General features: G+C 42.3%; 1 protein-coding gene across 6 annotated transcripts in view; it reads left to right on the plus strand.

Moving 5' to 3' along the window:
- The window catches only part of ADAMTS2 (ADAM metallopeptidase with thrombospondin type 1 motif 2), a 169,931-nt gene that overhangs the window by 139,951 nt on the left and 17,566 nt on the right, over positions 1 to 12,414 (plus strand). For all 6 annotated transcript variants that reach the window (XM_086852288.1, XM_086852289.1, XM_086852293.1 and 3 more), the window contains 4 exons: positions 799 to 931; positions 2,386 to 2,499; positions 9,493 to 9,638; positions 11,150 to 11,325. In XM_086852288.1, the coding sequence (XP_086708414.1) occupies positions 799 to 931; positions 2,386 to 2,499; positions 9,493 to 9,638; positions 11,150 to 11,325 (569 nt within the window). The remainder of the gene's footprint in view (positions 1 to 798; positions 932 to 2,385; positions 2,500 to 9,492; positions 9,639 to 11,149; positions 11,326 to 12,414) is intronic.

Below are 12,414 nucleotides of genomic sequence, written 5' to 3' on the forward strand. Positions count from 1 at the left end.
GGCAACCTTAATGATTTCCAGGATAGGCTCGTGTATGGTGTCCTCATGTCTGTTAAATAACTGGGAGACATTTTCAGAGATCCTGTGGACTGTGCTGGTGTTGTGAATCAACCAATACTTACACTGTGTTAACCATCTGGTGGTACTAGCTTCAGTCCTTTGTGCTGGCATGACTTGTCAGATGTAATTCTACAGGCTGTCCTCACTCCTTAGGAGCAGAGGAGAAGCTTCCCCGTTGATCACACAGCAAGGAAACTTAGTTTAAACTATGGATGGAGTTGGGAGCGATCAGGAGAAGCAGAGAGAGGGAACAAACCTGAGTGAAGTCTGCCAATGAGTCACTGCTTCTCAGGGAGGACACAGGGAAACTGTAAGTTCAGTGGTGTTCTGGGCTGGTTACTCTGGCTTCTGCTTTTGAAACCTCCCTTGAAAGACAGCTGCAGGCAGCAAGAAATTCCACAAATGGAAAATTAATTAAACTTTCTTTTCTTCTTGGTCTCATGTGGATTCTTCCTTTGATTCCTTTCTCATACAGAGCCTGTAGACTGATAGAAATTTACCTGCAAGCTAAATGGAAATTACAGTGGAAGGGCTTCAAAAAAGATGTGTAGAATCCATTGAAGGTAGATATGACATGCTAAAGTGAATGTGAGCGTAATTGCACTATTAGCTGCTCTTCAGGGCCAGCATCTGAGAAATTGTAGGCTCTATTTTGTTTGGAACAAAATGGCAATGAAACCACAAACACTGTGCAAGCCTCACAGCCCCATCTGTTCCTGTAATTTTTGCCTGTTGCAGTTCCTATGATTGTCTGCGGGATGATCCCTTCGAACATGACTGGCCTTCCCTTCCACAGCTGCCAGGGATTCACTACTCCATGAATGAGCAGTGCCGATTTGACTTTGGTCTGGGATACATGATGTGCACAGCTGTGAGTACTTAACTTTAGCTTCTGCTAGTTCTCATCCAGCAGTGGTCTAAGTGTCTCTGAAATGTCCTTAATAGGGACAACCTAGTGAAGCCCACAAGGAAAGATGTCGTGCCCTCTTAGCTGTGAGCAAGGATTAACAACTGACTGTTGACATATATCTTATTCTAAAAACCTCTTGGTTTGGTATTTTTTTTTTTAGCTGGAGTTACAGAAGTAATTATTGCGTAGTTTCATAAATATCTGTAGTTGTCAAGCAAACAAACTCAGTGTGTTATTGAGCCTCCTCTTGCTGGCAGGTGATCATTTTGCTACAAAACTCCCACCCTGACGTGAAGGAGATGGATTTGCTGCCACATCTTGTAGTGCTAGCACAGGGCAGCATGCTTTTATGATCCAATTTTATGGAAAGTGTGATGCATTTTGATACCTTGCAAGAGAAAATAGGCATGACAGCGAGTAAAGCAACTTGTAAGGGCTCTTGATGACATGGTTGGCTGTCATGTATGAGGAAAAGAAGAGGCAAAGTCTAAAGTTAAAGCAAGGCAAGATTAGTGCAATTCTCAGTGGACTGGCCTCAGAAAATAGTCTTCTGCAGCAGGGCTGTACCTTCCACATCCAACTCCTCAAGTAGAACAAAATATTAAATGGAAAGAGATGTTTTCAGCTGCTGGCAGCTGCTGACACGTTAGCATTTCTGCTTTCATTCCCATATGCAGGAATATATGTGCTGAGCATTTTCCCTAGATAATGGATGAGAACCTTTAGAGCTTCAGCTGTATACTGTGTCTTGACACAATTCCCTCTGATGTTGCCTTGGAGAATGTCCCAGCCAAAGAGAATCTTTTCTTACAGCCATCCTCCAGAGCCTGGGACATGGAGGCTTTCTATTCTTCTTTGTTCAGAATAGCCAAAAGCATGTCCAGACATCATGATTTAGTATGTTTTGTGGTGGGTGGTTCCCATCCTCTCCTATAGAAGCCTTTGCATTGTAGGTAAAATGTTGATTTATTCATTGCTTGGGGACCAGATCTCAAATTTCCATCCCCCTAAGAAGGGGATTACAGCAGCTGAGCTAAAGTCTGAGCAACTCATTTCCATCTCCCATGGGTGCACAAGGATTTTTTGCTTTGTTTGCCAAATGAAGCAGCCCTGTTTGGAGAAGCTATAAAAGGCAGCATGTGTCTCACTGCCTGAGGAAACTGGTTGGTCACTTGTGTTAAACTATTTTTGCCTGACTTTATTCCATTGCATGCAGATGGGATCTCGTCTCAGAGTCATGATTCTGTATGCTCAGATATTCAATCCACAGACATCGTGGTGTTCCTCAGGAATCAGCGCTAACAGCTGGTGTTTTATACCTAGGAAAGGAACCCCCCATCTGCAGCTTCTGTTGCAGTTTAAAGTGAGAGCTCTCTCAAAGCATCATCCACTCTGATTTTTTCCCTGTGTTCCAGTTCCGTACGTTTGATCCCTGCAAGCAGCTGTGGTGTAGCCACCCCGAGAACCCCTATTTCTGCAAAACAAAGAAAGGGCCTCCGCTGGATGGGACCATGTGCGCACCAGGGAAGGTGAGAGCTGGGGCCCTGTGTACCCATGTGCCCATGTGTGCTTGTGTGCAGCTGGGGATGTTCCCCTCAAAATCAAGAGGAATTAGAGAAGAGACTGTCTGGAGGACCTGAAGTTTGCTAAGATGCAGGGTGAACTCCTGAGTGCAAGTGAAGTGTTGAGCATTAGCTCAGTTGGTTAGAGCATGATGCTAATAGCACATGAGTTTGATCCCTGTAGGGGCCATTCACTCAGAGTTGGACTTGATGATCCTTGTGGGTCACATCCAACTCAGAATATTGTGTGATTCTGAGCAGTGTGAGGGGAGGACATGGTGTGAGGACTGGCGTGTCCTTCATGGCCACTCTGGGACCATTAAACCCCATCTTCAGGCAGGTCATGGCAGTATCTGCCCCACGCAAGTCTCTGTGACAAAGCCAAAAATGGGGAAATTTCCGCTCTCCTACGACTCTTCTGAGGTCAGGATGTTGTGCTTGGATCAGCAGTGTTGCTGTGGTGCTGCCTGGCCTCCCCCATGTGGGGCTGCAGTGGGGGCTGGAGACACAGCCAAGCCACAGCCGCTGGAGCTTCCCAGCGGGAAAGGATGGACGTGGGAGTTGAGTGCCAGCTCGAGAGAACCCACATGACAGCACAGAGGGACTGTGAGCAGAGAAGGGCAGGTCCGTGGTGCTGGATTTGCTGGTTTGATGAGAGCCCAGGGAGGCACGAGGAGCAGTGGAGGGACGGTGTGAGGTGACAGAGGCTCAGAGCGCTCTGGCTGCTCAGCCACCACGCTGGAGCTGCTCCCAGCCCCAGCTATCCTCCGTGGAGATCACACTCTGCTCACAGTGGGTCTGAACTCCAAGTCCTTTGAAGTCTGATGAAAAAAACCTGGCTTCTCTGGGCTTTGGATGCAGTGACTGAGGGGGAGAGGAAGATGTCGCTACTTGGAAAGGTTTTTTTACAACCCAATGCATGACATCATTTATGCGATAAATGAACCATATTAGCAGCTGCTGTTATGGTTTGAAAAGTCTTTTTTATGAAAACATTATGTTAAATTAATTCCCCACCAAGTCATGCTCTCTGCAAACCACTCCCTTCTGGTTTTCTCTTCTTTAAATTATTCCTTTTATAAAAGCTTTGTTTCTTATTAAAAAAAACAAACTATGAAATTAAAAAAAAAAATTAGGTTGCAATCCAAAATTTTGGACAATTCATTTGGATACACTTTTCTTTGTCCCGATTTTTATATTACAAATATTCATAACCCCAAACTGAAAAATACAGTTATATTCCATTTTGTTGCATCACCCTCTTCCCTGAGCTATTCATTCATATTAGTATTTGAACAGAAACGAGGAGAAAAAAGGAATTTGTAACCCTACAGTTAAGGATCTGTCAGTGCTTCCATTATAAACAGTTTGTCAGGATATTATGCAACTCAGCTGTAAAAATTTTCTTTGGACTGGAACTTGGGATCCAAGGCTTCAGCAAGCTGTGCAGACAGCCAGGCTTTTGAGCTCAGCAGAGATGCAAGAGAGTATGTGCACATTCTGAAGTTTCAGTAGATGATAGGACTCTGACTGTTTTATTCTCAAGGGAGCTGTCCCAGTTTTTTGATAAATAAAGTTGCTGCCACCTTCCAGAAGAACCTGAGAAAATGATGTAAAATGAAAACCATTTTATTAGATAAGGTTCAGCAGTCTGAATTAATGTTTTGGGTTTTTTTAAAATAGTGTGAGTTGGGAATGTTATATAGCTGACTTTATGTATCTGAGCTCAGCGTTTGACCAGTGTATTTATTAGATGTTGGTGTTTTTAATACAGGTACATCAGATCAATGCTTTTACATCTGTTCCTTTCCTTTTCGTCCCTGACCTTGATTTTGCCTTCCCCTTCACTCTCTTCACCAACTGGGACAATACCAGAGGCTCTTGCCTGAATGCACAGGGCTGTAAAATGCATTTATTGCCCAAATCTGGGACTCAGTTGCTGTGGGGCAGCTTCCTTTCAGGTACATCTCCCAGTATACCTCATCAGCACTTGAGAAAAAGGAAAATCATTTCAAACATGATCTCTTATTTTCTTTGGAATCATGCCAGAAAAGCACAGAAACATAAGCAATTAAAGATGCTGATTGAGAAAGGTTCATTTGTTTCCCACCTTAGAGACTTGCAGTTTTCATGATTTCATACCACTAATTCCCAGGGCCTATTTTAAGCTCAGACCAATCACTACACTGCTGATGTCTCACAGAAACATCCTGGCTTTGCTGCAGCTGAGGGGACCGGATGCCAGAAATGAAAGTGGTGCTGGGGAGGCAAACACGGCGCGTGGTGCGTGGATATCCTCACCTAGGGCTGGTGTTCACACAACTGATAACTGATCCCAATTTTAGCAAGATGCCATTGAGGAGAATCCAGCCCAGCTGCCTCCTTCCTGACTGGTGGTCAAGGGGCAAGAGCAGCCATGTGGGAGACATGAAATCTGTAGCATATTTTCGGCAGGCAGGATGGTAAGGGGCATGTGTCTGCACCCCCAGGCTGTGTCCTGGACCCAGCACTGACCTTTTGAAAGGGAAGATGAGGCATTCTAATGCTGTGTTTCTATTTCTAATTCTAATTTCTAATGTCTATATGTGTGCATATATGTGTGCAGATAAGTGTATATTTATGTAAATGTTTGTAAGCTGTTCTGTGCCTATGGGTATTTGAACTAAGTTGCCAAAAGAGTGAGGTTCTGCCATTTTGAAAACTTCTTAATAAGTCTTCTTGTGCAAATGGAGATAGTGAGCAACCATTACGTTAATTGGCAGCAAACAAATAATTTACTGGGTTTTAAATTAAAAATTAACACAATCTCCTGAAGCTTCCTAGTCAGAAAAAAAAAAAAAAAATTATTTTGACAGTATCCTAAAGGAAATAGAATAATTTATATTGCTCCCAGCTTTCTTTTTTAAAACCATGTTGAGTTTTCAATAGCAAGAGGGAAGTTTCTATCAAAGTTGTGAGGCTTTGATGATGCAGCCCCTTGCAATGGTGACATTACCTTCCACAAAATAACTCCAGTGTGTAAAGTTAAGCTAATGGAGGTTCAGAGTCTTACTGTGGAGTCAAAGACACTCCAAAAATTGCTATAGTAAACCATGCAGACAAAACATAACTGTGCAAAGCTTAACTCTGCATTCTGTAGATTGAAAGAAAACATATGCTGCCAGCTGATAATTTATTTACTTGTATACAATTCTGTCAGCTCTAACATTAGCTTCAGGCTTCTGAATCCAGGCAAACTTCAGAAATCTATCATCAGTTTTTGTTATTCCATTTTTTAAAGCTATTACTCTTCTGGGGAGACATTTATGTCGACTGGAGCAGCTAACTGCTCTCCACAGGGTAGAAATAAAACCCAGAGTCAGTCACGCAGGGAGATCACATGCTTGAGTCCATCTGCTTGCTGCAGTGACTAACATCAAGGTTTGCACCACCTGAGTCTCCTTTTTTTTCTTTTCTTGGAGAGAGGTAAGAGCCTGGTAGCTGCCCCTGCCAACCAAGCTGATGTTGCTCTTGGATTTGGCTTCTGTGCCAAGGATCCAGCACAAACTTAGCAGGTCTTCTCTTTGCTTGCAGTGTGCTAATGAGATGATCTGAGTAAAACTTGGAATGATTTTTTACTCTGTCAGGAAAGGAAGGGAATGATTAAATATTGAAATAAATAGATATTTTGAGAAGAAAAATGGACCAAGAAAAAAGGTTTCTGAAAACACTAATGTGTACTCAAAGCAATCCAGTTAATTTCCCACTGAGAAAGCTGACCTCAGCTTCTCTCAGAGACAGGAGACAGATGGGTGAGTGTGTGCCCTGTTAGTCACCACAGAAACAGGAAGAATACTTGATTCTCCACTGAAGAAACTTTTACTGCCTCAGAGTAGTCCTCAGTGTTGGAACTTCCACTTCATCCCTTGCAACTAATTACTCTCAAACAGATGGAGCAGAGCAGGCCAGTCTGTGTGTGATGGGGAATACAAATAAATAACCCCCTCCTGATGGGACTTCAGGAAAGTGAGAACTGAGCACCCCCAGCTATTGTGCAATATGTGGGGGTACTTAGGAGATACTGGAGCATCAAGTGAGGAGATCAGAGAGGTGCCCATTGCTGCCCAATATAAAATAGTTACAGACACCTACAGAAGATCTTCAAGTCTTTTCTTGGAAAATTGACTTGCAGATGTGTTAAGCCCACAGGAACACACTGGCTCTCTTTTTGGCATCCACAGCAGTTGTTTCAAAGAACTGCTGAAAACAGCAGTGGAATGTTTTACTGCAAGAAATTTAAGCTCCCTGTCCTGGAAATTGCACTTGTTTTGGACTACCCTGTTTTCCAGAAAAATAGGCAAGACTGCAAGAAGTCATCTTGTCTTCAGCTAAGAAAATAATTTGCATTTACCCATTTTTTTCTCATTTTAAAAAAAAACGCTTTAATATGCTTCATTCTTTAAGTGAAACCCCATGTTTATGAAGGAAATAGTGCTTGAAATTGGCTCTTTTCCACCTCATTATGTAGTTAATGTAGTCGCAATAAAAAGGCTTTAACTTCCTTTCTTACACTGGAGATGGCTCTGTCTCTGGTTTTACCTTCTTATGCATTTTCTTGCATGGATCTGCACAGAATAAGATTCCTTAGTGAATAATTTTGTTTTCTGTAGGCTCCTTTCTTTTAATCTACAAAAAAAGGCAGAGCTGGGAATGACTCATTTTACACAAATGCTTCTCTCCTAATAGCTCTGCCTCAGCTTCCCAACAATCAGCATCTGACCAGCTTCCCCACAAAATGTCAGTGCTGCTCTTCCCTTTACACAGCAGAGTCAATAGCACTTTTCCATATTTGCCTTCCAGTTCAAGGACCTGTCTCAATGTCAGAGAGGAGGTCTATTAGAGGTTGTTGCAAACCTACATCCTGCTATTCCTGACTAAAACAGGGAAAAGAGGCTGGCAAACACTGTCATCACATCTCTCCCTCTCCTCCATGAGTCCAAGCACTGGATTCTGGATCATCACATAATGAACATAGGCTAAATGGCTCCTGAAATGGATTTGGTCACTGCTGTGGAGCTTACACCTGAGCAATGCAGCAGCCTGATAAAAGGATGTGTGAGCAAGCACCGATCAGGAGCTGTCACTTCACATCTGCTTCCAAGCCTGGCTGAAATGTCTATTGACAGCTGAAACATTGCCAGCTTCCCCCGCATCGCTGAATGGTCCCCTGGCTGCGCAGGGCCCCACGACTCAAACTGTTTGTTCAAACAAACTTCTCTAAAGCCATAAGTAAACAGCCCCTGAAGGGTACAGCCCTGTGCTTCTAAACCGAAAAAAGAAAAGGACATATTAGCATTTTGCATTTCTTTCATGCTTTGCTGAATTATCTCTTGTCCTGTCAAACTTCTAAGAAAAATGCCCATTACAGCTCTGGAGCAGGATTGGTATAATTGGCTTTGTGGTAACTCATCTATTTCATAGGTTTTGACTTCAAATATCTGAAGTTATGGGAAAGAAAAAAATAGTTGAAACCTAATTTCTACTCTCTCTTCTACTCCTTGTCCAACCAAATCAACCCCAAAATAAATTACATAAATAAGGAGCCAGTCACTGAGCAGATTAGTGAATCAGTAAGCTGTGCCTTGTCACCATTCTACTAACAATTCTCTCTTTAAATTCAGCATTATTAATGGTTATCCTTCACTTTTAGATTTGCCTTCCAGATCACTAATCGCTCTATGCTCAAGAATGCTCTCCTGTTATGTATCTTCTGATTTTGTTTTTGCTGGCAGCATGCATTTAGCCATATGCTTGTCTTGTGCAGCCTGCCAAATTCCTGCGTTCCAGGGCTTGTTAAGCTGTGTAAAATGTTGTTGTTGACTTGAATGTTAAGGAAAGTAAGTGACTGATTTCACTTGTTGTTGCAGCCATCTGTGCTCCTGAGCCAGAGCTCTCGTCCCAGCAGTAACTGTTAACGCAGACAAACTGTGACAGTCTCATGCAAAGTCGTTTGTTTGCTGGAATATATTTTCCAGCACCCACACTTCATCAGTAGACTTTTATGAAGGCAGAAATAGTACTGAAAGGGGCCAGAATCTTGTGATCCTTGAGAAGAATTCTTTCTGACTCCAGCTGAGAAAAAGTTCCTTGATTAGGGACTGGAGAAATGGGTGGAAAGGCATTGAAAGGTTTCTTTAACAAGAGATGACAGAAGAGATGATCAGTACTGGAGCTATGAAGGCTCTTAAAGAAACAAAATAAATACCTTAATGGTTTGGGGAATGTAGCAAATTCTATGTTTCAGCTGCTGTAGAATGACTGTATTAAAAACCAGGTAAAAGAAAGGAGAAAGTGTGGTAGGATGTGATGATCTGTGCAGCTGTAGGAATGTCCAGAGCTGTCCCTAAGGAATGCCTCCTGTTTTTTTGGTCTGGTTTATCCTGAGATCTCCAGGGAGACACTGTAGAAGTTTTTATTTAATAGCATTAATTTTTACAATGTGAGCTTGCTTTAATTCCACAACACTTTGCATTTATTATAGGAATATGGGTGTGGATTTGGGAGCGGCTGGGCAGGATGGTGGTGTGGCCAGAGCTCCTGACAGTGCTGCTTGGAGAGGCTGCAGGCAGTAGTGGAGACAGGATGTTACTGTTAGCCTCCAATACTTGGGATTCTGCCATTCCCCTTAAATTATATCCCTGCTGCAGACAGGTGATGAGGAAATGCAGCTCTGAGAACAGTTTAACAAACTTAGTAGACTTAAAACTTGCATGCACACACGTACATACTGAACAAGTAAGGTTGTAAAATCTGTGTGAGTTTTGGGATCATGGGCACAATCTGAGCAAGTCCCTCTACTTTCTACTGGAGAGGTAAAAAAATCCAGAACTTGTGCTGAAAATTACAATATGTGGTACAACAGCTTCTCATCTGATACAAGTTAATCATCTAATCATTCTGACATCTGATTCCCTCTTTCAGCATTGCTTTAAAGGTCACTGCATCTGGCTCACACCAGACATCCTGAAGCAGGATGGACACTGGGGGGCATGGAGCAAGTTTGGCTCCTGTTCCCGCACGTGTGGCACCGGGGTGAAGTACAGGACCCGGCAGTGTGACAACCCTCAGTAAGTGACAACCCTCAGTAAATGACAACCCTCAGTAAGTGACAACCCTCAGTAAGTGACAACCCTCAGTAAGTGACAACCCTCAGTAAATGACAACCCTCAGTAAATGATACCCCTCAGTAAGTGACACCCCTCGGGCTCCACTGATGTGCAGGGGCTGCGCGGGGAGGATCCTCAGTGCATGACCAGTGAAGGATGTCAGGTGGTGCTTGTTAAATCTGACCTATAGCATAAGTTGTCAGAATTTCTACTTTTGGCCCTTAGCAAGTCATGAATCATCTTTATTTCTCGGTTTATCCATCCATTAAACTGGTTATGCACTTAGAAGGATCTTGAAAGTGGTAATACTTGAAAGTGCTGTGTAAAGCATAAGTAAAAGTTTAGGGTCCTATATATCTCATTTTAAATATAAATATGAAATAATAGCAGTAATTTACTGGATTTTATTTTAAAACATTTTAAAGAGTTTTTTTAAATCTACCTTTTACGATATTTCAACAAGAAGGTCTTAAAATATTTTCAAACAGTTTTCATTCCAAGTTGGAACAAAGCTCCTGAGATCAGAACCTTCCCCAGAGTTAATTTTAGGAATTTTGAATTGTCTTGCTTTAATAACTTACATATGGGTCATCTAGATAATGTAGGAATGATTCTACTCCAGTAACAGTGGAAGTAAAGTATACTTAATACAAATTATATGAAATGTGTAGTTATTGCTCTTAGTGTGGCATCATAAAATGTCAAGGTCCTAACAGCAAGAACTAAAACAATTTTCAGAATGAAATGATTTTAAGAGAGAAAATATTTTTAATGTTGAATTTCTTGGTTTATTGATAAAGCAACTGAACTTGACTAGTGTTGAAAATCATCTTATCATTGATTTTTTTTTAAATTGAGTTTTATGAAGCAGAATTTTCTGATGGAAATTTTTTTCTGTTAAGAAAAAATTTTCCAGTTCTTTTTTCAGCCTTTATTACTTTGGCAACAGGGAAGTGACCTTTATAATTGTGGGCACAGTTTTAGTTGTAAAACCTATTTGCATGTAGGAAAAGCCTAATGTACTATTGAAACATTTTCTGTGTTTCCTGGAGGAGGATGAAAACCCAGCTACAGATCCTGAGTTTTGCATTGCCAGATCTGCCAGGGGTCTGGTACACATCTGCCTGGGGGCACAGCACTGAGCTGGGCTCTGCTTCCTTTGCTGATGCTTTAGGGGTGAATGGGAACGAGTTCTGCTGTGTTTTCCTTTCCTGGCTACACCAAGAAAATGGCTTTTCTTGCCTTTATCAAGTAGTTTGAACCCCTGCTTGCAGAAGTTGCTTTTTAACAGCTAAATAGTGACAGCAGGTTTTGAAAGGAAATATGTATTTTATATATCAAAAATACAGCCCTGGCTTCATTAAGTGCCAGCTGACATGACTCGGAAACAAATTGCTCCTCAAAAGATTTGATAGACACTTGATTGATGAAATAATGGCAAAACTGACCATGGGTTTCTCTCCCTGTCGCAGTCCTGCCAACGGAGGCCGCACATGTGTGGGGCCGAGCTACGAATTCCAGCTGTGCAACACCCAGGACTGTCCCAAGGACTTTGAGGATTTCAGAGAGGAGCAGTGCCGGCAGTGGGACCCTTACTTCGAGTACCAGAACACCAAACACCACTGGCTCCCCTATGAACATGTAGATGGTGAGCAGCCCCTCTCCTGTGAAAACTAAAATCAGTTGCAAATATAAATAAAAATTACATAGGGAGGGGTAAAACTGCTTCCTGGGAAATCATACCTCCTAAATCTCTTAGGAGTTGTTTGGAGGGATCATTGAGTGTATGAGTGATTCAATTTATACAATGCACTTGGATTTTCAAAAAACTGACAATGACAGCTGTTAAATGGATTTTCCATGAGGTAAAAGGGAATGGCTTTGCATGGGAGGATGGCCTGTTCTCAGAGCTGCAGAAGGATCTTGTGACACAAGAGGGCAAAGGAAGTTCGGTGTTAATGAATGCCAGTAATGGATGTGGGAGTAAAAACTTTTGTGTGTGTGTGTATGGATCTGTACAATGGTGGGCTCTGAAGAGAAAGGCTGGGAGGGGGAAATAGCTTTAGGAAAAGATCATTTCATGAAGGGAGAGATGGAGAACACTGACCTGCCCCCGTGTACCTGCACTCTGTGTCTGCACTTGAAGTACTCAGCCAATGCAGCTCAGGTTGTGCCCACCTCACTGCTGCCCACACTGCTGAAAAACCCACAGCTGAACTCAGGCCAGAATAAAGCAAACATAAATAATGACTTCTGGATGAGGAGAGTCTGGATAAAGCAGGACTTTTCATGCTGGAAAAGCAAGGATGTAGATTAAAAAGATAGAGTAGAGTTACAGAGTTGTGAGTGGCCCAAAGAGACTGAACGTGGAATGATTATTGAGTTTCTCATAACACGAGCCTGAGAACATCAAATAAAATTGTCGGGTGGCAGATTTAAAACAAATAAGAGGAAAGACTTAGCACAAAGCATCTAATTATCTTGAAATTTGCTGCCACAGAAAGTTGCAGATGCCAGAAAGTTTTAGAAATTATTTTGAAAAATTCTTGACAGTTCTACAGTCCATTAAGAGCCATTAAACACCAAGCTCCAGCCATGATTTTGGAAGTCCCCAAGCTGCAGTGTAGGAGGAACTGGGAGAATGTTCTGAGAAAAGTTTCCAGTTTGTTCCTGTGTCTTCCTGCAAATGCTGTTGGCACTCTTGGAGGCAGCTGTTGGGTTGGGTGGGTGCTGGCTC

Source organism: Cyanistes caeruleus, chromosome 15 (genome assembly GCF_971803275.1).
Source record: "Cyanistes caeruleus chromosome 15, bCyaCae1.hap1.1, whole genome shotgun sequence".
Lineage (NCBI taxonomy): Eukaryota > Metazoa > Chordata > Aves > Passeriformes > Paridae > Cyanistes > Cyanistes caeruleus.